The 26424-nt window shown below is 41.8% G+C and overlaps 1 protein-coding gene across 2 annotated transcripts; it reads right to left on the bottom strand.

Moving 5' to 3' along the window:
* Positions 1-1198: 1198 nt before the first annotated feature.
* LOC119175689 (protein CNPPD1) lies at positions 1199-26424 on the bottom strand. 2 transcript variants are annotated; one of them, XM_037426632.2, is made up of 9 exons: positions 26215-26424; positions 23088-23184; positions 21087-21171; positions 17351-17398; positions 14575-14695; positions 9098-9226; positions 5246-5307; positions 3836-3953; positions 1199-1851 (listed from the first exon to the last, which is right to left on the bottom strand). In XM_037426632.2, exons 1-9 carry the CDS (start codon positions 26287-26289, stop codon positions 1417-1419), a joined length of 1170 nt encoding a protein of 389 aa, XP_037282529.2. In that variant the 5' UTR covers positions 26290-26424; the 3' UTR covers positions 1199-1416. The 2 variants fall into 2 exon arrangements, with proteins under 2 accessions (XP_037282529.2, XP_037282530.2); XM_037426633.2 differs by lacking the exon at positions 17351-17398.

Raw genomic sequence — 26424 nt, 5'->3', positions numbered from 1 at the left:
TTAAATTCTGAACCTGATGGTAAGTGGTCCGCAGCCAAAACATTATACAAGTCATTTGCACATATTCACTCGTTAGGACACCATGGTGAGCATTTTCTTTCCATTGGTAATGATGTTTTCTAAGCTACTGAATTTACACACACATGCACACACCAGAGGCAAGCAGCACAGATTTATTTTCAATGAATGAAAAGCTCAATAAATGAAGTTTTGTACACACTGAGCAAGAGTGGTCTGTAAGTACTGCCATCAATGGTTCCAACAATGCAGTTTTTTTTACAATATAAATATTAAAAAGCTGATCGACTTGATAATGATGCTCACTTAAGGTTGGGTATTCAGCAGAAAAAGCTCCTTAATTTAATAAAAGAATGTTTCAAATGTTTCTATATTTCACCAAAGGACAACTACTGGCTGTAGCATCTAATCAGCCAACTTGAGCACAAGGATTTGATGCACGAGAGCAATGTGTTACATTGCAGTCACATACACAGCAATTTTCTAGGGCTCCCAGCATACACATATTTCATGTTGTACAACACTCTTTTACCAACTAGTGCCCCTAAAGGCTGTAAAAACGTCTAGCTTCTTCAGTCTCTTAACACTTGTTGCGTTTTAAAAGCGGAAGCCAAAATAAACATAGCATCCTAGGGTGTCCTTTACCTAATACAATATCCTAAGAACACATAAAAAGCAATCCCATTTTAGTTCTAAAAAGCTATGAATTGCTAGTATAGCTCTAATATGCAGTTAGCTCAAAGCATTTTTTAACTTGACTTTCCAAACACAAATCCAACTTTTCTACCCACTAACGAATTAATGGGACTGGCAGTATAACTTCATTATACCCTGGATAAAAGCTTCACAATTTGACACAATAAATGATACCAAGACTTGCATAGACATATTCTGTAGTGCATCAGTGAAGCCACCCAACAATGTCCAGTGTGCTTTTATTTTTTATTTTGAAAGAAATTAGGCAGAAGAAAGTACCAGCTGAACTGGCTGGTTTTGTACAGATATGATTAGCATTGCAATGACAAAGCCAAGATTTAGAGGGAGAGAAAAAAAACATACAAAATGCCAGTATTTTACCAGCGCTCCTGATGCTTCTCTTAAGAAATTTCAAAGTATTTAAAGAGTACTGCAAAAATTCTGTCTGCTGGATGCTTAGTTCCAAAGGTTCCAAAGTGATGTGAAAAAAAAAAAAGTGGGAGGGGGGGGGGGGGAGACAGAACCATTTTGTTTACAGTGGCACAGAGAGGACGGCGACATGGAAATTTTCCACTCCTACCATAACCCCATCCAAGTCCTGAGGTTATTATGTACAGCACAAAAAGCACCGGGCCCTACATTTACAAGTGCACCTCCTCTGCAGCCACACACCGTAGGATGTCCAAACAAAGCCATAGAAGTTCACCAATGATGAGGCAGCTGCCAGAGGCTGAATGTCACTTCCACACAATTAGCCTTCTGTGGATGGTGAGGCACTCCAGTGCAAACAAGTGAAGCTCGGGTTCGAGCCAAGACTCTGTGGCTGGCTGACAGGTTGGAAGCCGGTTTGGAATGCTGGCAAAGAGGTTTGTTTGGTACATGAAGAGGTTTGTCCGGAATACATTCAACAATGCCTTGTCGGTCTTGATCAGTGCAGGGGCTCAGAAAAGGGGGCACAACACACGGCAAGACATTGCTGGCATTAGAATGAGTGGCAAAAAGGTTTATGTCCTGGTTGCCAAGACTGGTACCCTGTAACAGCTGCTGGCCTGTGTGGGAAACCTTGTGTGCAAGGGCTGCTGAACCGAAGAGAGTCAACGCTGCAGCAACATAGGCAATGGCAGATACGGCAATCACCTGCACGAGAATAAAGAGGCAGGGACTGAGGACCCAAATACAGAGGTGCAACAGCCGAAATAGAATTTGAAGCAATTTTCAGAGCAGCAAAATCTTAGTTTTGGAGCACTAAAATGCAAATTTAGAGCACGTTACGGGGGAAAAAACATCCATTGATCATCACGAATGACCAAATTTGGAACAGTATAAAAAAACAAGGCTTGCCTTCAGAAAAAAAGAACTAGCTGCAAACCGTTCATAATCAACCAAAATTGTGCAGAGTAAACATGAGCACTGCTATTTCAATAAAAGTAGTACTTCAAACCACCCCACTAAGCAAACAAAAATGACGTCCACATTGGCATTTTCTGCGTCTGTCTAATCTTTTCACAGACCCTGTGAATTCAAATGTACATCTACGAAGCTGGCGACCTTGAAATTCAGGGAATTAATGAAACTGAAAAGTAAGGAGTGGCGGAAAAAAAACAAAAAACTCGACACAGCTTTTTTAGTGAGGCAGAAATGTCACACTGCTCCAAATGATTCCCAGTAACATTTTCATACGTTGGCAATCAAACTATTTCTTTTTATTGCAACATAGACTTGCCTTTAAGGCATAATACTTTGTGTGTGTATGTGTATTAAATGTGCACCGTTAAGCCAATGTTGTGTATGAAATGACGCAGTGTCTTGTGAAATGTGTTATGATAGTGCTCGCAATTATGTGACGTGTACACGCATGAGTAACTGAACGAAATGTGCTATGTCCCGTGAGTAGTGCAAACAACCCCTTACAAATCATAGTACGCTTTCCGCATGGCACCCCGTGTACCGCGGCAAAACTGAGTTAAGCGACGTTCTGCACGAGTAAGAACAAAGCCAAGAAATTTTTGAACACCACTGCGAAAAACAATACATCTTCACTGCAGCACAGTAGTGAGACGCAGGCAGCATGTCACGTGCTCCTTGCAGTGTCAGCACACCATTGTGCGACCATTTCTCCATTCAAGTAAAATAAACAGTTTAATAATGGACAGTGTGACGAAACTCTCGATGCGTTTTGGCTAGAAAACATGATCACAGAAGATTTAAAACTTGGTTTTCGAAGTAGGCATTTCAGGCAAGAATTAAGCCAGCAGTGTAAGTGCGCTAATTACCGGCAATCGGAGGTTCACATACACTGCGGATTCCCCAAAACTGTCCCTTATTAATTTCTTTTTATTCCCAGAAATACCGGGTAAGTCATGATACGCTGACGTTGCGAGAAGCATGCTATATGCTGCCCCACGTGTGAAGCATGCAGTGAAGCATGTCTTGTCTTTCACTGGCGCGAATTTCAGCTGACCACGAGACACCCCCCCCCCCCTTTTTTTTCACGCTCGAAGTAGCGAATATGAAGTGCTTCAGCTGCCACTCATTAGTATCGCTATATGATGAAATCAGTATTAGGAATTAGCACATAGCACTCAAAGTATTTAGATTAACCAGACTAGTGCTGCCCGCTGCTTCAAATTATCTACAGATTTGCATTGCAAAATATGGGACTGCAGAAATATTTTAAAATAGTGCAATTTAAAAATAACCAAGTTCTAATCAATGAGGTTTTACTGTACTTATTTTACTACTGAAAATGCCTTCATTACGCCATAACGATCGTTATGCTGACGCATGCCACTCTCAAGTTGCTTTTATCAGTTGTTTAATCAGAAGTGGAACTCACAGTCTGATTTTTTGTTCACATTCGAACGAATGCATGTTATACTCCAGTGGGGGATATTCTCAGCATATGCTCGTAATGGCCAGCTCGTTAGATTGTTTACAAATGTCACTAACTTGATTCCAGGGACTGGTTAATATAGACAATAATTCAAGTATGATACGTCCAGAACCACCTAGAATATGCTGATTACGGCATTCTCAGCTGTCAGCTGCATGAAGACAAGATGTTGAAGTGCCCATTAATTCTATAATTCAAACATTCTTTTGAAAGTGATGCTGAACCCACCTTGATCACACCGTCATAGACTAGTAGCCAACAACGCCCGAGCACAGCACTTTTGCTCAGCACACACACATCTGTGTAAGTGGTCCAGCCTCGCTTTGAGGACTCCATGTATGCAATCCTGCAAAAAGACTTGCTTTCTGAATACAGGCAACCAGGCTTTTCTGTGAATGCACAATTAGCTGAAACTTAAATGCAATGAATTATGATACTACACTGCACCGTCTCCTTCACAGGCACATTTGCACTACCACCCTGCAAGGGCTTAATTCAAACCACAAAGCGCATATATTATTCAAGAATACTTCATGCTGTACATTTGAAATGTCCACATGATCATGTGTACCAGGTGCACTGCTAGAAATGATGTAATTTCGTGATTTTAAATGCGAAAAATTTCTTTGCCAACTGCAAGCACTGTCTAGTCGCTTACGTCAGTGTGCTCTCATGATCACCCCCTCAACTTAGCCTGAACCAAAATTAGTAAAGGAGGGTAAGCTGGTTTGACGAATATGGCGCGCTGGTCAAGACACGAATAATATGAAAATCTCCTGCATACGCCGTCAAACACTTCCCATCAATCAGTGGCACATGCCCGCGAGCGGGTATGTGCCAGTGATATGTGGGTATTCTAAAAGAACTTGTAGTTGGGCTAGTTGGTAGAGCATTTCGAAAAGTTAATTCGAGCGCGAAAACTTGACATGATCACTCACACACGCACACACCCATGCATCAAACACACTGTGTGTGTTTGATGCATGGGTGTGTGCGTGTGTGAGTGATCGTGTCAAGTTTTCGCGCTCATGTGCGACAGATGATAAGACACTTAGTATCCACCCAGGAATGACAAGAACACAAATGGGCAACCTTAACGCATGAGAATTAAGAAAAAGCTGACATCAGGAGCATTGACCCGACAAATGCAAAAGAATAAATGTCAGGGTCCTAACAGGAATCGAACCCAAGCATTCTGCGTGGCAATTGAACATCTACCACAGAGCCACGCCAGGTCTCGAAATTACTTTTCAAATAGACCCTAATGTTTGTGAAACATATATGCATTCCTATGATAAAGCCGTCACATCGAGCTAACGTGAGTGGCAGTTAGGTGCCATGCGCTGAAGTTGATTTATGTAGCAGTGCCAAGGGCTCCCACCCTCGCGAGCACCAGCGCTTCATATCAGCTTATCGCTTCTGGTGTTGCTAATACTCATGTTCCTATTGGCATCATTGTGCAAGTTCAACTCTTCAACATATGTTTGTGCATACAACATGTATAGATATATTTAGGGTCATTTCGTGGCGTGTCGCTCAATAAAAAAATTACAACATGGTCACTTTCCCTCCGCATACATCGCATAACGTCGATTTTCAAGGTGTGTGGTATCTGTTGAATAGTTGTTTTTTTTTTACCTTGTTTCGATTTTGTCCAGAACACGTGCAAATTCCTTGGGCTTCACATACAAGTTCCAGTCCTAGAAGGCAAATGAATAATATTTCATTGTATTACCATTAAAAAGCCAACCTAAAAGACTAAAATTAATACTAGATTGTATGAAGACAATGTATTTATTCACAGCAAAAATTAATGATTATCTAACATAGCAAGTCAACCAAGATAAAATTTCTTTTATGCACTCCACAGTAAAACATGATCAGTGAATGAAGTGGCTTTTGGTGCTTTGAGGCAGCACTTGAATACACAAAAGTTTTCATTCTGAGCATGGAAAGCATGATTCGGAGCAGTACCTTATTGAAAAAAGGTACCAACTTCGGCATGCAAGTAATATAGCCCATGCATAGCAGTAATTTCTAAAATATATTTGCATTCATATATGCACTGACTGACTTGCAATAGGAGACATATGAAATGAACGCATTTCAAAAATACTCCTTGCTGTATAAGGGAGAGCTGGTGGCTTATGCTGATTGACGGAAATTCAAGGTGGATGGTCATAAGCACAGTAGTGCAGACTTTTGGCGGGCCCTCGCTGCTGTCCAACAACAATCTTCACAGCTAAGGCTAAGGCTCTTCTGGGGAAGGTAAGGCTCTTCTGGGGAAGCTAAGAGTTTTGATTTTATCCCGGCTGCGGCGGCTGCATTTCCGATGGAGGCGGAAATTTTGCAGGCCTGTGTGCTTAGATTTGGGTGCGCGTTCAAAAACCCCAGGTGGTTGAAATTTCTGGAGCCCTCCACTACGGCGTCTCTCAAAATCATATGGTGGTTTTGGGACGTTAAACTCCACATATCAATCAATCAAGAGTTTTGATTTTACAGTCATGGGGTGTTGCTTCTTCCGGCGCAAAAAGGTTTCAACCGGGCTAGAATGAGGCACTGGCCATTCAAAAGAGCAGACACTGAAGGGCCACAGCACCGTGGTTGAATGTTGAAGTGAAGTGGGCGGAGGTTGCTGAAAGATCAAGCTTGTACAGCCGAAAATCAGTCTTTACCCAGAATAAAAGATGAAACGTTTTCCAAAACAGGTGCCTCAGCACCGCGAGTCACAACCCCAATTATTATCTTCAATAGAGCTGACATAATTGATAGCACTGTATCATCCGAGAGGAAAATAATTCCATGAAAAGATTACTGCAGAAGGAAGAGCAGCTCTAGAAATCAGTGCTACTTTCTAGGCCAAAGTCCAGACTTGCTTCACGATCTTAGAATGCTTCAACAATTACCCAGAAAACTAAAGGCGAGGGCAGAGTAGCTCTCAATACAGAAGGAACCGTTTAGGGTAGCGGTCTCACTCCAGCAGCACAAACACCTTGTATGCTATTTTTTTCAACTGACATGGCAGTTTTTTTCCTTGTTTTATATACAGTTAAATCCCTTTATAAGAAGCATGCTCCAGGCAGCAATTCTCGTCTTTTATATGAGATGTTCCTTATAAGCAGGGTACCTCATATGCATATTCTTATCAGCCCATATTTTATTGTAAAGACACTGGTGTCTCTTAAATTAGTGTCTCTTCAGTTGACATAAACAATTGAAAAGCTCAATATGCTTACGTTTGAAATATATCTATTAGAAACATAATCATCCATTGCTATTTGGGAGTGGTGAGGCAAGAATAAGCACTTGTTACACAGTTTGGGCTGACTGTGCCTCAGCTGTCATTATTTTTAGAAAAATATGCTACAGTGGCAGCGCTGTTTCTTGCACAGCACTGAAAGACATATTTAATTATTTCTACAACGTAGCCAACTAATGTTGAGATTCTACGTTATTGCTGCTTAGCATTTCAAAACAGTCAAATTCAGTAACTTTTGCAGCAGACTGTGCAGTAACTATTAGCTAGGGAAATTTCATTTTTGGGTCGTATATAGAAGACAAGATTTTCCACCAGAAGACTCAATTGTATTATGCACATGCACTTGCTTTTTAATTATGGTGACCTAAATTGGCTGATATTCTCAATACATGGGCGTACCTTGGCCTGTTTTTGTAGAAAGCAACTGACGTTTTGTGGCTGAATTTGCACATAAAGAAACTAGAGCCCCTGATTTTTCCTCAATGTAGCATTTTTCAAAAAGCAAGCAGAAAATCCAGATGAAGCTCATACATCGCCTTAATTCATTGTGACACAAAAATCAACAAAACTGCTGTCATCTTCAAACTGCACTGAAATATGAGCATGTGTAGCCTGAAAAAAAAAGCTGTTTAGTCTCCAGAAATATTTATACACACAAATCACACACAAATACTGCAGAAATACTGAGCAGTCTACATTATTCGTATCACTACAACAAAAGTTTTCTTCTAGCCCCACCTAGATGGAAAAAAACCAAAGCATGGGAGAGCCTGTAAGCAAGTGTATGGTGACATAGCAGGTGTGTGATCCCCTAAGAGTAGGCGATGAATGTCTTCAAGAGAAAAGAAAGGCTGAATCCTCATGAATCCCCTCTTGGAGAGTCAGCCTCAAACACTGACATGATAGGGAGGGGGGGGGGGGGGGGGGGCACTGCGTTTAACCTTCCTCCTCCTTAAAAGGGAACTCTGCACACGCATATGCTCGCTATGAATTGGGTGCGACGTTACTACAACTTTCACTGCCATTCCTATAAGGCTATGTCAGTGTTAGACACACTAGCGATGGGCTTCAATAAGAAGAATGAGCATTTAGGTACACTTTGAAAGTGAATTAAAATATATTCTAAATGTTTGCTGTGTCCGACCATTCGTGTGGAGTGTCCTTGCATACCGAGGAAAACCACAACAGGCTTGTTAGAGCCTCGAAATTTCATGGCATCCCTCCTTGAAGTCGCTACATCATGGTTTACACTATAGCAGGAAGACAGCAAACCAAGAAGAGGCTCAAGAAAAAAAAAAAAAAAAGCCCCCACCTCCCCGAAGGTAATCTTGAGTAAATGCGCATGCATTGCATATTGTCCATAACGACGTTTTGCATGTGAGAACCCAGCATTAAAGAAGAATGTTTTCTGTTTTTTTCTTCTCTTACTCCGAGCAGCCAATAGCGCTGTTCACCACATTGGTGTTTTTCTGTCGCGAGAAACGCGGTATGCATTTCCAGCTCTATTAGCTAGCACGCACGGTTAAAAAATATTATGAAGTGAACAAAACAAACAGCATTTTCAGTTCCACATTGACGTTTCACAGTGGCGTCTTGAGCTTATATTTCCGAATATTCTTGATAGGTGCCCAGACAGCAAACGGTCGAGAGTGAGGCACGAGCTGACAGGAAAGTGGGGAGCAGGGAGGAGAGGGAACGGCGAGAGGAGCGAAGAAACACTGCACCTACGCTCTCCTACACTCTCGCACCACATGCTCCGGTTGCTAAGGGCGAGGATAAGCGCCCGCGCCTGCAGATGTTGCTATGGGAGACGGAGTGAGAGCGGACTGATAACACCTGCCGATGTGCGGACATCGCCAGATGCCTGACATAGTCCGACTAAGAAATGCATTCACATTTAAATGATGTGAAAGCGTAGCTGACAATGCTGGCGTGGCTGCTTGATGTGCAGGACATATTGCACCACCTGCAGAAGCACAGACCAATTGTGCCCAGCATATCACTCACAACGTAAATTAATAAAGCTTTTGGGAGTGAATGCTCCATCTTGTTTCCTGCTTGTTTTGAACAAAATTTGAAATGGACAAGTACCTTGCAAAAAGAAAGGCATCACTGCAATGAGCTCACAGCATTAGTGGTAGAAGAGTGCATTTAAGCAAAATCACACACTCCAATAATTAGCAATTGTTCTGATGAGCCTACAAAGCAGAAAATAAGTTAGTAGAACATACAAAAGCACCCAGAAACTCTCGCTCCAAAAGGTTCAGGTCCTTCAGCTCCATGTTCGCTGATGTAGCCCATTCACTGTTGAAGACTTCATCCTCTTCACCATCGTCGTACAGGAATTTCGAAGCCACAAGCTGCAGTTCCAAGAATAAATCTCTTTCAGGTCAAAACTACTCAATCAAGCTCAATGTGACTTTGTTGCCTATTTCATTGACAGCGTAAAACTGAGGAGTATGTGCAATACAATTTTATTTTACGTTTTATTCTTTTTTTTCTTGCATGTGCTATATAAAGAGCATGTGTTCACATAACTAGAAGTATATACTGGCAAATAACTGCACCCTAAATAGTCCTCGAGTATTCATTCCACACTCGTAGTGCTATTTTCTAATCTGAGAATTTTGGCCACAAAGTACTGTTCCAATTCACCCATTTCTCATCACATCTATAAATGAGAATGACTACAAAAGACTTTCAACAGTTGAAGAGACGTCCCCTATACTTTCTTCCTTCGTTATGTGCTCGTTTTCATTCACACTAATCTCAGTGAGCCAACCATCTCTGACGCCGTCCCTCCTGGCCAGTGCATGCATCCTTGGTAGTGTTACACCCCCGTAGCACCCGCACCAGACACAAAGTGACCTGACCAATAGCGACCAAGACCTAGTTGAGCTTACCAATAATGACCAGGGCCTAATTCTCCCCTAAATATTTTATGTTAGGGCTTGAAGAGTGTCATCATACGCTCCCTCCTAGTTCTTTCCTTCCTCTATATAAGTTTATTTAAGCTGGCAGGGCTTGTAAAATATGTGAGTGAAAGGTTGGGGGGGGGGGGCACAATTTTACATCATCCACTCCCATTGCAGGCACTAGTGTGGCAAGTTGTGAGGAACTATTACCACATGAAAGCACGAAAGTAATTCTTGGAAAATCATTGTGCTTTTTTCACTCCTGGTTTTATAAGGGGAGGCATGGGATCAGCACTTTCGTGAGGCATATAGACAGAACATTGAAATTGTTCATTGAAAAACAGCATTGCGTGATAGTAGTGCTAAGATCTAACTTGTTGTATAATTATAAAGAGGAAAGAAGAAAGGGAAAGTGAAAATTAACTGCTGATTGCGCTGTAATTGTCTTGTGACGAAATGGCACCAGAACGGCAATCAGTAGGGCAACTATAGTATGGCACATTTCGACAGAGAGTATAATGAAATCAGAACAGTCACATATTTAATCAGAGGTCAAAAGTATCCTTAGATCACTTATGGAGTGATTTCATCAAGAAAGTTTGTCTTCCAGCCGTAAAAACTGGTACAGTTTGGGGATGAAAAACAGACTGATGTTGAGGCTCTAATGTTTATTAGTATTTAGCTAGCTGTCTCCCCTGCGCAAATAGTGCAGGGCCATACGAGAGCCTCAGCACTGTCAAAGACCATGATGTGCTAGCTGCAAGGTGGGACTCATAACCGTTTCAAAAAATCAAATACTATGTCTTGCTCAACTATTTACAATATTATCATCATCAGTCTGACTACACATCCACTGCAGCGCAAAGGCCTCTCCCATGTTCTGCCAATCAACTCGGTCCTGTGCTCTCTACTGCCACGTTATACCTGCAAACTTCTTTATCTCATCTGCCCATCAAATTTCTGCCTCCCTTTCACCCGTTCACCTCCTCTTGGAATCCAGTCAGTTACTCTTAATAAGTAGTGGTTGGTTATCCTGTCTACGTGCTACTTGCCGGCCCATGTCTATTTCTTCTTGATTTCAACTATCATATCCTTAACCCTGGTTCGCTTCCCAATCCACTCTGCTCTCTTCTTGTCTCTTAAGGTTACACCTACCATTTTCTTTTCTATCACTCGGTGCATCGTCCTAAACTTAAGCTGAACACTTCTTGCAAGCCTCCAGGTTTCTGCTCCGTAGGTAAGCACCGGCAAAATGCAGCTATTATATACCTTCCTCTTGAGGTTAGTGGTAGATTACCATTCATGATTTCAGAATGCTTGCTGAATGTGCTCCCATTCAAATTCTAGTTACTTCACTCTCATGGTTCGGCTCCAGGTTACTACCTGTCCTAAATAGACATACCGTATTTACTCGAATCTAGGCCAACCTCGATTCTAAGCCGACCCTAAAAAGTCCGAAGCCATGGAAGAGGGGGGCATCACTTTGAATGTAGGAACGAAATAGCGTTCACAAAAAGAAAACATTTATTAAACATGCAGATGAAACAAAGCTGTAGGTTCATGATGAAAATAACTTGAGAAACATACCGCCGCTAGTCCTGTTATGTGTGCTTCTTTGTCCTTTTTTTCATGCTGCTTCTAGTGTATTTGCATCATACAGACACAGCGCTTGTCGATGCCGCGCTCATTCTGAGTTGTCCTCACTGCTTCCCTCGTTGCTGACTTATTTGTTACTGTCTTCAAACAGCGCACGATTCAGATCACTGGATATGCCGCAATTCTTAAAAGAGCGCACAATCAGGGTTCCTGGGTGTCATCTTAAGCTGCAGCCCTTTCAGTGATGCACATTTTTTTCGCCTATTCCAAAGTCCCGTCTGGCTTGAACGTTGGACGACGAGCCCGCAGTTGAGACAACTTTCCTTTTGTAAGCGGCACTATAATGACACCGCCTGTGTGGTGCGGTGCCATTGAGCTATGCCACACACAGGCCACTCGAAGTGCGACTCGCAATGACAAACGGCTCGCCTCAACACCATAGAGAATGAAAAAGTCAAGAGAGGACATTCTGCAAAACCTGGCCTCGGGAAGTGCCTCACGACCACGTAACAAACTAGTGTTCCCACTAAACGCCAGAGGACACAATTGTGAAAAACGAAAAGCTATCATCAATCCAATGAAACATTTTTTACAAAATGATAATTATACGGCCAATATCCTCCTATGATGACGACGTCAAACACGCATGTGTGTGCACCAGCGCTGCAAAACACATGCGCTGCTCGGAATTGTTTTGCAACCCCACCTGAATTGAATGAGGACGAGCTTAGAGTTTGAGGATGACAGCACCTCAGCCTCAAGTTTTATGGCGACAATGTTTTGCATCAGGGTGAGTGATCCGCGGCCGTTCATGGGTTCGTTTTCTTTACATCCTCAAGTCTCCTCTGTGGCAAGTTCGTATAGCTTCCGACTTTTGTGCACAATCAATCTAATAGCTACTCTGGTTACGTGCACGGTCCACACTTCGCTGGAGCGCAGTGTGCTGGCACTGGCAGCAGAGCTACTCCTAATGATAAGAAGGCCCTCAGAGCATACCTTGGGCCTGACTATAGAGCAGTGCGAAATGTTTTAGAACCGTGCACAATGTTGTTCTTTTTTTTAATACTATATGCACAAAAATGCTAAGAGATATGCTTGGATGCATATATTGGAATGCCAACCTATGCGGAGTGAGATGGCTCGTAGAATGAGGTGACACTAGATGAAATACCGAAGTTCATTGAACATCTCATTTATAGAGGGATTATTCATATCATGGCTATCTATATTGAAACACCTGGAGACTCTTTTCCCAAGAAGACAAAACTTTACTGAGAAAAGTGAAAAAGTACACTTGCATCTCACGAAAAACCATGTGATGTTTCACTGCACGAGCAACAAAGCAGCACCTCGGTTCAGATTTTCTTTGGCTATGTGAAGAGAAACATTTTGTACAACATTCATTATTTTTTACACTGTTCCTGTGTCATTAACCTACAAAATGTATGTTCTAAATTTTCTTTGTTTTGAATATTTTTACACATACAGCGTTTTTTATTGCACTGTTTACCACGTGGCAACCAAAAATGCTACACTTTTCACATTTTTATTCCTTCTAAAATATTTTTGTTGCTAAACAACATATATTTTTGGAAAGAGAATTTTATTGTGCAAAGTTTGGTATGCTGCAATGCGTGCTGGAGTACTTTTCAAACTGGCAAAAACTACCTTCTCGAGACGTATGAAAAACAACCATTTTCGCGCAGTAACGAAAAAGATAAACCAGGTATTGGCTTGTCTACTAACGGCTATAATACCGTCTAGGTGGAGCTAGTTGTGCATCACTTTTTTCAATGAAAATTGGTGCGTCTTTTAAAATCCTCGAATTTAAGCTGGTCCTAAAGTTAGAAAGAAATTAAAAAAAAAAACTCTATTAGCCTAGATTCGAATAAATATGTTATTCCTTTACAACTTCCATCCAGTGTTTCTCCACTTATTGCAATGCGCTGTTTTTTGCAGAGACTGAGAACAGTAGCAATCATATAAATATTGTCAAAAGACATTGACCATAGAAGCCAGGTAAATGCTGCAAGTGAACACACACTCAAGCAACACAATCAGCACCGGCCATTTGTGGATCGATTGCAGAAAAAAAAAAAAAAAGCAGCTTGCCTGTATTCTCACAAGGGGTGCAACTCACATGTACAATGTGGGAACTAGAGACCTCATTGCACGGACACTCTTATGGGATATATGCACATATGGCAAGTATATTAGCTTAGTTACAGTGTGGGCTACTAATTAATAGACTCTGCAATGTGCACCAACAACTTGTGACGATCAACACCACTCGACAATGAAACATGCAGCAAATCACTGTTCGAATACTTGGACATGCACTGGAGAAATGTAGATGAGTCGTCAACTTTACCGCCAATTCGACCATTTCAAAATGCTCCCTACTACTGCACACTTTTGTGCAGTTGTGCTTCTGACAAAACTGGTTTCGTTCTTTCATTCCGCACCCATGTTTATCGTTCAAAAAACAGAACTCCTGTTAAGCAGAATATATTTTACTGGTCCCTTCAGATACTGTTTAATGAGAGTAAACTGTATAATTGCGACATGGCTTGCTCACATTTCCTTTATTAAAAACCGAGTTCTCGTAACTTTCCCACCAGGAATGCTATGTCACCCTGACAGCGCACACGCCGTTAATGACCTGGAAGTGCTATAACCGCAGTAATGATGCAAAGAAAGTAATCTACGTCGATGATGATGACTGTTGTGTGGCAGGAATGCTCCCCAAATATCTGTTTCCTTAGAGCATGCAGAGTCGTGTGCAACTGAAAATCTTTTTCCCCAAGAAAAAGATCATGCTAATGAGACGTTATTAAATGTATTTCCTGACAAAAATAACAGCATGTCTCTTAAGCATAATTCACATGAAACGCAATTGTTTTCTTTTCAAGTGCCACATTGCCTCAGGCTGCACCTGCACAGTAGCTTTATTGTGAACATAATAAGGCTACTACAATACATGAATTAATCGTTTGAGTACTAAGCTCACGGCGGCTATACAGACAAAATGTTTAGCATAACTGGCACCTTCATCTGTATGCACTGTACACTGAAACAGAAGTCTTATTTTTGAAATACGCAATTGTGAATTCTGTAGAAGCTTTATACGTGAGTAACAGTTCTACAGGAAACACAAATATGAGAAGCCAGGGGCAGTTCTCGTAAGCCTGACTCACCATGGATACCAGGAACAAGTCGCAAGATGAAACAGAAGTCATGTACTGTGGATTCTTGTGTCGCAGTTGGTCCAAGTAAACCATAGCCAGCATCATGGAGCATGGAGTGATGCAAGACCTCCTGGAGCAATACACAACAATGCACCAAACGTAATTCTACTACTTATAGAACATGACACATTTGGCTTGCATAACCATCACCATAATAAGCCTGACTACGCCCACAGCAGGACAAAGGCCTCTGCCATGTCCCACCACTCAACTCGGTCTTTTGCTTGCTGCTGCCACTTTATACCCGCAAACTTCCTAATCGCATCTGCCCATCTAACTTTCTGTCTCCTCTTTACCCGCTTGCCTTCTCTGGCAATCTAGTCAGTTACCTTTTATGACCAGTGGTTATCCTGTGTACATGCTACATGTCCGGCCCATCTCAATTTCTTCCTCTCGATTTCAACAATGATATCCTTAACCCTAGTTTGTTCTCTGACCCGCTCTGCTCTTTTCTTGTCTCTTAAGATTACACCCATCATTTTCCTTTCCATCGCTCGCTACATCGTCCTGAATTTAAGCTGAATTCTCTTCGTTGGCTTGCATGCAAGGGATTAAAAAGTTGTGTAATGTAATGTTTTCAAAGAATTTGCTGCAGCAGCTGTGATTACCTTGCTACTTACAGCAGTTATGCAGGCCGCCAGTTTGAAAAGTATTCTTTAGGGAACACTGGCAAAGCATATTAACAGAGGTGAAAATCGAGAAGATGAAAGAGCCAAGTCCAAGTCACACAACTGTGAGTGTTTACCTGAACTTTCGTCACAGTAGAACACAGTGCACATGCAATGAAGATTCCTAGCATCAGCAACAAGTGATATTGACAGCACCCATACACTTTCACTATGAAACCTAAATATCACAAGGCATGTATGATGTTTTGGTTTTGAATACACAAGTACACCAAGATAGCTACCATAAAATTATGAGCAAGTGCCCCCCCTCCCCAATCCAATCCAATCCAATCCTGCTTTGCCCTGCAGCCTGATTGCTCAATGCCATTTCTTGCTTTGTGTTTGCCGTGAGAGGTAAGCCATATCTATGCAGTCCCGAACAGTGGCAAAGCAAATCGAGGTTATTGAACGGCACCCAGAAAACGGAAAGAATGTGCACCCGACGTCTTGACATTTCAAGCTTGACCAAAAGCAGATACGGGAATGAGAGAAGATTTCAATAATTTGCTTAAAAAACTTTTAAATGTGATAAAATCAGTGTTTAATCATAATGTGTGGCGTCACCTCACCCAGAGTCATCTGAGAACTCCTGATAATTTAAATTTCTTGATAATTCAAACAAAATTCAAAGGTCCCTTCGAGTTTGAGTTAACCATAGTCAATTGTATTTGTTATTTACTATTTTTGTAAAACCGGTTTAGGGGACTTTTGTCAGTTATTGCTATACCTTTAGCTTCTGTACCTTTCGTGGTAAAATTCAAGAAAAATAAAGATTGTCAATTCAAAATGGTAACACTGATTTTATTTTCCATTCGTAGTAAATGTTTCTCTCACCACCACGAGAAACGGCTGGATGACATAAGAGAAAATGCAAAAATGGAGGCCAAGTGTCTGGGGCTCAAACGTCGATGACTTGCAATGATTACCAGTGTTTGACCAGGCACCCATCCATAAAACAAAAGCCGTCACAAATGCCTTCGAGGAGTACGACACGGACGTGCTTTGCGTGCCTATGTGGTGCAGCACGAGCATCCTGCAGCCTGCTGACGTGTATTAGAATAAGCCGTTTAAGACCACCTTGCGGCGTTTGTGGGAGCAGTATATGCGTGAGGAAGTATGAACACCAAAAGGAAACTTGGAAAAGCCCTTGAGGCAACATGTGCTCGATTTTGTTGCCGAGGCGTGGGCCTGCCACTGTGCTTGAGGAGACAGTGACACGGTCCTTCAAGAGGTGCGGCATTAGTAATGCGCTCGATGGCTGGGAGGACGGCGACCTGCACAGCGGACTGGCCGATGTTGGAGCTGTGGTGCCAGAAGACTGTGGCGGACTTCAAACGGAATGCTGCGACCTCTTTTTGCGACTAACTCGGAGGAGTCTTTCGATGGTTTTGAAAGCGATTAAAAGCTACAACAAATCCTAGGACTAAATAAAGTTCACTGTAATAAGGTTTTAATTCATGCACGCTGAGTTTTTTTTTGGTGCGAAAATTTTGTCGCCATGTTGAATGACTTTGGTGGGGGGGCTTGCTCGGAATATTACGGTGGGGTATTAAGCCGAACAAGATGTGATTTAAAAGCCAGTGAACTATGAAACATGCTTTGTTTAAATGTGTCACCAAACTGAGACTATATCTTAAGAACTGGTGTAGGAAAGCTGGCGTATTGCTAAGCCAAGGCGAAGAGTGAAAAACTATCAAGGTGTGCTCATTCACACCTCTACACCTTCTCACTGTCACGTCTGTAAATGCTGCCATAGTGTGTTAACTTTCGCTCTAACGATATAGCCATAGGACTCCTGTAGATGAAAAAAACAGTGAGGCTCTGCTTTGTCTATTCTCTTCCTCAGGACTGCTTTGCAGCCTTTCCAGCTAATCCTAGAGGCCACACCAATATGGTCATCTGCGCCAGCTCCCCCTCCCCTGCTTGGCATCTACTATAAAATACCCCTTGAACATCAGTTCAACGAAATGAGTGAAGTTATACGAACATACTTTGTCACACTATCCCATCAATGACATCATATTAGTCAGAAATCGTCTGAAAGACTGGGTACAGACCTTTTGTGAATTCTGCCACCCGTGACTCTCGAGTTGAGACATGCGCCACTGTCAACAAAAAACATTGTACTGAGCGTCCTACTTCAGGAAGAGTAAGAGGAAACCTTTTAGAGGAAGCACCAAAAATTTCTGCTAAAGAAGCACTTAAGTAGGTGGAAAAAAGCTTAGTGTTGTGCCAGAGGAAGTTTTATAAAAGCTTGGACACAGTGACCCAATTGATGACCATTGCAGTCCTAAGTACACAAGTGCAGCAAAAGATTACCACATTCTTCACAAGATGACAAATAAGCGAAAATTCTCATTCAAATAAGTGCCATATTGCAAATACAAGGTGTAATTTCACTTTAAAAACTGATGTTTTCTTTAACCATCATCATTATAAGCTTGACTACGCCCACTGCAAGGCAAAGGCCTTTTCCATGACCCGCCAATAAACCAGGTCTTGTGCTTGCTGCTGCCAATTTATACCCGCAAACTTCTTACCCATCTAACCTTCTTTCTGCCCCTAACCCGCTTGCCTCCTCTGGGAATCCAGTGAGTTACCCTTAATGAGCAGCCGTTATCCTGCCTACATGCTACGTTCCTGGCCCATGTCCAGTTATTCTTGATTTCAACTACGATATTATCCTTAACTCCAGTTTCTTCCCTGACCCACTCTACTCTCTTCTTGTCTTTTAAGATTACACCTATCATTTTCCTCATATGATCACTCGGTGTGTCATCCTCAATTTAAGCTGAACTCTTTTTGTAAGCCTCTAGGTTTCTGCTCTGCAAGTAAGTACCGGCAAGATTAAGATGTTATTTACCTTCCTCTTGAGGTTTAGTGGCAGATTGTCATTCGTGATTTGAAAATGCTTGCACAATGTGATCCGCACAATACTTATTCTTCTAGTTATTTCACTCTCATGGTTCAGCTCTGCGGTTACTACCTGCCCGAAGTAGACATATTTTTTTACGACTTCCAGCGTCTCTCCACCTGTCGCAAAGTGCTGTTTTCTGCCGAGACTGTTGCACACTACTTTAGTTTTGTGCATATTAATTTTCATACCCACTCTTCTGCTTTCCGTGTCCAGTTCAGTAATCATGAGCTGTAATTCATTCCCCGAATCATCAAGACAATGTTATCAGCGAATCGCAGGTTACTAAAATATTCCCCATTAACTCTTATTTCTAACTCTTCCCAATCTAGGACCCTGAAAGCCTCCTGTAAACACGCGGTGAATAGCATTGAAGAGATCGTGTCTCCCTGTCTTACATCCTTCTTTATTGGGATTCTGTCACTTTCTTTATGGAGAACTATGGTGGCTGTGGATCCACTATAGATTTCTTCCAGTATGTTTGTGTAGGGTTCGTCGATGCCCTGATTGCGTAGTGCCTGCATTAATGCTCATGTCTCGACCGAGTCAAATGCCTTCTCGTAATCTATAAAAGCTATGTATAGGGGTTGGTTGTATTCTGTGCATTTCTATATTACCTGATTGATACTATGAATATGGTATATTGTGGAGAAGCCTGTACAAAATCCTGCTTGGTCCTCTGGTTGATTGAGCTTTAATGTCACTTTAATTCTATAACTTATTATTTTTGTAAATAGTTTGTAGAGAATGGACAGTAAATAAGCTGATCAGCCTGTAATTCTTCAAGTCCTTGAAATCCCTTTCTAATAGATTAAAATGATGTTGGCGTTCTTCCAAGATTCTGGTACAGTCACTAGATAGGACACTGATGAACTATCCCAGGAGACAAAAGATCTCATTAAGAGATGACAAACCAGGAAAGCCTAAAATACAACCGACAATATAGAGCTAGTGGAGCGTATGAAGTTAATCGATAGGTGCAAGGCAGCCGACATCGGAATGTATAACATGGAGGGAATTGAACAGGCTGTAAAGAAAAGCAAAAGCCTAAAAGCTGCAAAGGGAAACTTTTGCATGGGCAAAATCGGATGTATGCATTAAGGGACAAGGAAGGCAATGTTATAACCAATATAGATAGGATAGTTGAGGGTACGTAGGAATTTTGCAGAGCTGTACAAAAACCGAAACAACCAGGACGATATCGTGAGAAGCAACGATAGCCCAGAGGAATTTGACATCCTACCAGTAACGACAGGGGAAGTAAGGAAAGCCCTACAAAGAATGCAAATAGGCAAGGCCGCTGGTGACGATAAGTTAACAACGAACCTGCTGAAAGATGGCGGATAAATTGTGTTAGAAAAACTGGCCACCTTATATATGAAGTGTCTCTTGATGGCAAAAGTACCAGAATCTTGATGTTTTCTTTAGGTCCTGATAAGAAGCTGCAACACAGTTATTTCTGTTCAGCAAACTTTCACTTTGATGATTTTTTTTTTTTTTTCTGGGATCCCTTGAAGTTTGTTCAAGTGAAGTTCACTTTAGTTGAAGAGAAAGTAAAGAGGGTGGACTTTTATAGGTGCTGTCATGATGCCACATAATAATGGTTACCAGTGTTTAGTATACAGTGCAATATTTCGTGCATGATGTGCCTGTGTAGATTGCCTATCATATTGTGACATGGCAGAAATAAGGGTGCAGGGAAATGTACAATGTGCCCTAGCTATCTGTAGCCAAAGTTTAAGCATATGGCAATGCACTAAAATCAGGGCTTCGACAAACACTCGCCTGGTCAGGATGAATCGCTGAATAAAACGATGAGCACGTTGACCACAAGAGAATAAAAATGTACTGATGTTTCAGCACCCAGAACGGGAAAAGCCTGGTTTGCAATAAATGCAAAGCAAGGAAGCTAGGCGCCTAAATAGTCTAAAGCATGTGACCTAAACATCTTGCGTTCTTGCGTATATATAGGGAACACATTACCATTCGTAATCCAGTGTTCTGGGCAAGATGGCCAATGTGTATGTCACACACATGAACCACGTTGTACCACTTCGTTGCGCTCTTCTTATTGTTTCGTATGAACACTGTAAGCAATTTCCAAATCTGATAGCTCAGCGCAGGTACTCAACTGCACGTTGCTAGTTTTCGATTCTTGCACGGCCACTATGCCTCAGCAGAGCTGCATACACAAGCAGTGTTTCATCTTCGATGATAGATGGGCGAGTTAGAGCGGCGCACATCAGGTACGCCAGTGCTACAGAGCGCAAAACTTCACAAAATTGATCTCCAAAATGAGCCCGGGTCAGCAGACCAAGTTTTTTCAATCAAAATATTATTTGCATGAATGTTCACTCAATTGAGAAAAATTTTTGCGTAGAATGCATAGGAAAACCACTGGGGATCTTTTTAGAAGTTCGTTATTCTGAAATATTCTTTATTAAGCAACGTTCCTACAAGTGAGAGTTCACTGTATAGGGTGCACTATTTTATATTGTTACAGTAACTGGAATCTCTTGCTCTAGTTTTGTTTGCGTGCAGCTGACCTACAAATTCTTTAACCTTGGGCAGCCGCAGCAACATTTTTTCTTTCCATATTGGCATGTAAAACGCTCAGCCCAGTAGTTATATGGATAAAAATCATACATTTTGTGAGCTTAAAATTTAGGCATGTGTAAAAAAAGAGAGAGAGTCATTTGTGTGCTCATGCCTGCTCATCTGTTTATCCAGTTAGTGTGTTATTTAAGAATGTAGACAACAAGTTACTTGCAGAGCTGCGAGTAGCTTGATGTTCGTAAAAGCGAGTACAACTATACACAACTGCAATATTTGGGACTTCATTCGCACTGGAACATTTTATACAACATATAGCAACACACCTTGACACTGAAGCTGCGTAGTGCATGTCCAGAACTTTGAGCCCATCGTTTGGCAGCACTTTTGAAAACATCTGAACGGAGATTTCTGAAATATGCAAATATAATGTCACTTCAAAAGCTTGCTGCTTCACCGCTAGATTATTTTGATTATCAGTGAATGAAACATGGTATTCATACTAAGAAAACCTGCATGGTTTGATTTAAACTGTGAAAGAAATGGAGAGAGGTATCAATAATTATAGATTACAACATGAACAGGCCATGGCAATAATTTTTGAAACAGCAAACAATATTGGCCTTGCATGTGAAAGCACCTAAGCAAGATTTCGGTTCTGAGAACTTGCTACATGCCAGCCACTTTTCCGGCTGCTATGCTGCGTTCACAACTACACAAAACAAGAGGGCCCTGCTGAATACGGTGTACAGCTGCTGCGCTTGGGAGAGCTGCAACTGGTACGAAGTTTCCGTTAGACATTGCAGGCACATTATGAGTGCAATGTAAGAACGTCAATAACTTAGGTATTCAAAAAAGAATGAAGAGAGTGAATGCTGCGATATGTTGTGCATCACCTATAGTGGTATTCTGTACGTGTTCACTAAGTAGACTGTCCATTTCTAACTGGCAAAATCTTGAAAGCAACTGATGTCGGCAGTGTGCAAAAGAATGGCATCTGTGTATTAGCACCGTGTCTCCTCTTGCAATACTGTTCTTCTGAGCACCACCTATCTAAGATGAGTAACCACCTCGCCCAACAATTTGTCCTTGGAAGCAAGTGGGCCGTAAGCGATAATGACCTTACGCTTGTGTCTCTAACCAATCAGTGCATGTTGGAACGAACAGCCCATTTACTGGCCATTCACAAAGTGGCACCCCTGGTATGATTAAAAGATTGCTGTGTACTGCATGCACTTCAATGGCGTAGCCAAAGGGGGTTTTGGTGGTGTAAGTTCCTCCCCGTCCCCCATACTTTTCTGTGTACACCATCATCATCATCAGCCTGAGCATGCCCACTGCAGGACAAAGGCCTCTCTCATGTTCTGCCAGTCAACTCTGCCTTATGCTTGCTGTTGCCACTTTATAACCACAAACTTCCTAATCTCATCTATCCACCTAACTTTCTGTCACCCCTTCACCTGCTTGCCTTTTCTTGGAATCCAGACTGTGATCCTTAATGACCAGCGGTTATTTTGCCTTCACGCTACGTGCCCTGCCCACGACCATTTCTTTTTCTTAGTTATGACTACGATGTCCTTAACATTCATTTGTTCCCTGATAAAATCTGCTCTCTTCTTGTCCCTTAGTTACACCTATCATTTCTCTTTCTATTGCTCGCTGTGTCGTTCTCAACTTAAGTTGAACCCTCTTCGCAATCCTCCGGGTTTCTGCTCTGTAGGTAGTAACAGTAGGATGTAGCTGTTATATACCTGCCTCTTGAGGGATTGTGGCAATTTACCATTCACGGTTTTGAGATTGCTTGCTGAATAAGCCCCACTCCATTCTCATTCTTCTAGTTACTTCAATCTTGTGGTTCGTCTGCGCGGTTTCTACCCGTCCTAAGTAGACGTACTCGTTTACAACTTCAAGTGCACTGCTACTTATCTCGAAGCGTTGTTCTCTTCCGAGGTTGTTGTACATTACTTTCCTTTTCTGAAGATTAATTTCAAAACCTACCTTTCTGCTCTCCTAGTCTAATTCAGTAACCATAAATTGCAAATTGTCCCCCAAGTTACTGAGCAATGCAATGTCATCGGCGAAGTACAGGTTACTAAGGTACTCTCCATTAACTCGTATCCCCAACTTTTCCCACTCTAGGCCTTTGAAAACCTCCTGTAAGCATGCAGTAAATAGTATTGGGGAGATCTATGTACACATGTACATGCACATGAATACACAGGGGGGTGGTCAACACCCCCGCTTCCCTGAAATTAATTCCTGGCTACACCTATAACAAAATGCTTCAGAGATGGCACGGCATGGGTAGAAAGAGGTATATGCGTCACCTGTCAGCGCCAATGATGGTCGGTCCGTCGTAGGCAGTTTTCCGTAATATAGTGTCTTTCTGATCCGTTCACTGAGTTCCAGGTGGTCTCTAAACATCTAGTAGGCAAAAAAATTCGATTTTATCAGAAGTGGCAGAGCATACTGAACTCTTTGAAACACTCACACAATTGTGTGCACCACGTTTTTGCTATTTCTATGAACTAGGAGCTAAGAAAGAGCAAGATTTATTGGGTTCTGGATGAATTGGACCTTGTGCATACTATACTTGTCTTCATTTAACTTCATTTTTCAGTGCACTGTTGCTGAACGCACTACGAAGTTTGACGAGTTGCTCAACATGTCGCTTCCTGCGAGCCATGAGAAATGTCTAAGTTTTTTTTTCTTAAAATAGACACAACCAAAAAATTAACTTGCACTATATTTTTCATTCAATATATTGCAAAACAGTGCATCAGTGACCTCAGAATAAACAAGTATTTAATTACAACTATATTTGGATTAGTTACTTTAATACAAGCACATTAACATAGTATTACATTATTTTTGTTGCAACAGAATAATAGGTGCCTAGTAATAATGTATTGATTTGAAACATTTACAGACAGCTCTTCACAGATGGTGTCTTAAAGGGTTAAAAAGTAACTGCTGGGATTGTACATGACAAAACCACCAAGTGATTTCAGGCATGCCATGTTAAAAAACACCATATCAGTGGCATAGCCAGGGGGTGGCACACCAGGCACGTGCCCCCCCTTCCCCCCCTCCCCCCCAAATTTTTTTCATCGAGGCATAGAGCATGAAAAATGGCCACTTAAGGGTGTGCCCCTTCAAAAATCAAGGTGGTGCCCCTCCAAAAAAAAAAAAAATAAAAAATTTCTGACTACGCACCTGCACCAGATTGACATTTAAGATGGTGAAAATCACTTACTTTAGATCCTTTTACTTATTATTTTTTTGCAGTGAAAATTCATAAGAACAAGATTCCTTTCAAGCGGTTGTTTTAGAACAAGGCACCTGGCAAATCGCTGTACAACTGCTTAACCTCCGAGTTCTTCAGACCGTTTTCATATGCATAATTCTCAGGCACTGGTTCAGTTCTTCTTAGAAGAGAATCCCAGTGACTGTACAGCTTTTAATATGGACATTGAAGACCTTTATTAGTTTTTGCCACAAGAGGACTTGTTGAAATGTGTTAACGACTGTATTAACGAACAAGAATGTGATGCAGCTTTCACTGATAAATGTGACATTTCTATGGGGGCTTTTTCTTTTTCAGAAATTCTTTCCGTGTATTTAAAGTCGATGCTGGTAGGTTGGAAGGAAGGCACTTCTGTGCACAAATCAGGGATAAGTATAAGCTATAAAGATGCTCCGGTTCTTAGTGATTTATACCTTAGCAAGATTGACAAACGTTCCAAAGGCGCTTTAGGGGATTCTATCATTAAGGTTTTCTTGTTATGTAGATGATTACTTGATTTTTTAAAATGATGAGGACTTTGAAACCGTGGTAACCTAAGTGAGCAAGAAGTTTGAATTAAATACAGGAGGGCTGAACTTTACTAGGCAACTACATCAGAATAGTGGATTACATTTTCTAGACATTTTGTTGACATTTCAGAAGAACCATGTACCTGACAGTAGTCTCGAAGATTTTGTTAAACTTCTCGCCGAAGCACTTGGAAGTTACAATAAACAGTATAGCCATGTTATAACTTTATTAGCACACACAAAATACAGAACAACATAGAGGCAGATGAGCGCTTCTCTGTCTTTTTCTTGTTCTGTATTTTGTGCGCTCTAAAAAAGTTATAATATAGATACATACCAACACGCCCAGCCAGTACAAGAGAAGTAGCATAAAGATACTTGTTCAGTAAAACACACCAATAAATTCACAGATTGCCCTACAAGTGTAAGGTCCCTTTCAGTTGTGGTCGCTTCAACGTAGGACAGACGGGCCACTGCATTAACTGGCGATTATTAGAACCTAAGAGATAACTAACTAAAGGCTCACTTTCTAATCTTTCTTGAATGAAACTGTCGAGAGTGTAATAGCTTACCAAAATTCCATGAACGCACAGTTTTGTACTGGCATAGGAACGAAGAAACGTGCCGGATGATTGGGGCATGACATATCTATAATAGCGGCAGCACATTTGTGAGCCAACCGCCAATCAACTTGCATAAAGATGAAATCAAATGTCTTAATAGTTCACTTTAACGACCACCATGCGTGTCAGATTGATAGCTTTGCATATTGCATGGGCGTGTGCAGAAACGTTTTTGTGCCTTCTTTCTTTTCTGCACTTGTGCACTTCTGCAGCTGTCAGTAGGCGTTCGTGGGGTCCTGTTCTCCTCCTTGTGTCCGTGTTTGCACGCCCTGTTTCTTTTAAAATAATTTCGATTATCTGAAGTTCTTTATTAACAAGAAAACAGACTTTTCGGCTAGTTAGTTTGTTACGTTCGATGAAGCCATAGCGCTGGTAAGGCAGGGTCCAAAGAGAGTGTACAGCGCACATTGTACACACTTTCTATGATCCCTGTCTTATCAGCGCAATGGCTTCAATAACATCCTGCTGAATCTATAAAGAAGGGTGTTACCAGCGCCTTCGAGCATAGCAGCCCGACACATATGTGCTAAGCTACCACGGCGGCCGGCCGTGGTAGCTTAGCACACGAGCCTTCACGCTTTTATGCTCGTCGTAGAAGGCACCACATTCGCTCCTCTGAACCGTGAAGTTCTTGTTTGTCGCGTAAGTGACTCATCGCGGGTGCGTCAACAGCGGAAGGGAACAGAGCAAGAAGCATCGCGCAATACGGACAGAATGACCTGTTTACCACTAGTGCGTCGAAATTTCAGTCGATCACTGAATACGATCCAGGCCGACAAACTGACAACGAGAAGTGAAGGACGTTATACAACACTAGCGCTGGTTGGTCGTTCAGGTTACCTAATGAACGGCTAGAGATTTGGCTAACCCAATGAAACAGTTCATGTAACGGGCTGTTTATGCTTATGGTGTAAAGTGCTTACCATTTTTCAAAACACACATCGTAAATAATCATTCCAGTATGTGGAACATCGCAGCACACAAGATATCGCAGAAAGACTGGGTTGTTCCTTACCGGTAAATCGGGGCCTAAGACCAGATCATCCTCGTCCTTGTCGACCGAAATGGCGTGGAATAAATTCATCCTCATGATGTGATCGCTAACGCCTAAATCATTTGTTGTTTTCCAAAAGGGTTAACCAGAATCGTTTCCGAATACAGCCAATCGAGAGAACACCTATTTGCTCGCGCTTGGGTGTTCTGTGCTCGCGCTCTCGAGCCTTGC

This window comes from Rhipicephalus microplus, chromosome X, assembly GCF_043290135.1.
Source record: "Rhipicephalus microplus isolate Deutch F79 chromosome X, USDA_Rmic, whole genome shotgun sequence".
Taxonomy (NCBI): Eukaryota; Metazoa; Arthropoda; class Arachnida; order Ixodida; family Ixodidae; genus Rhipicephalus; species Rhipicephalus microplus.
The sequence above is the reverse complement of the archived record's forward strand: the minus strand, read 5'-3'. Positions and strand labels throughout refer to the sequence as shown.

Coding starts and splice junctions, on each gene's coding strand:
- LOC119175689 (XM_037426632.2), bottom strand. CDS start 26,289: ATGAGGATGAATTTATTCCACGCCATTTCGGTCGACAAGGACGAGGAT. Junction 21,172..23,087: donor ACCATCATTGGCGCTGACAG/GTGACGCATATA, acceptor TGCATATTTCAG/AAATCTCCGTTCAGATGTTT. Junction 3,954..5,245: donor CTGGACAAAATCGAAACAAG/GTAAAAAAAAAA, acceptor GTCTTTTTGCAG/GATTGCATACATGGAGTCCT.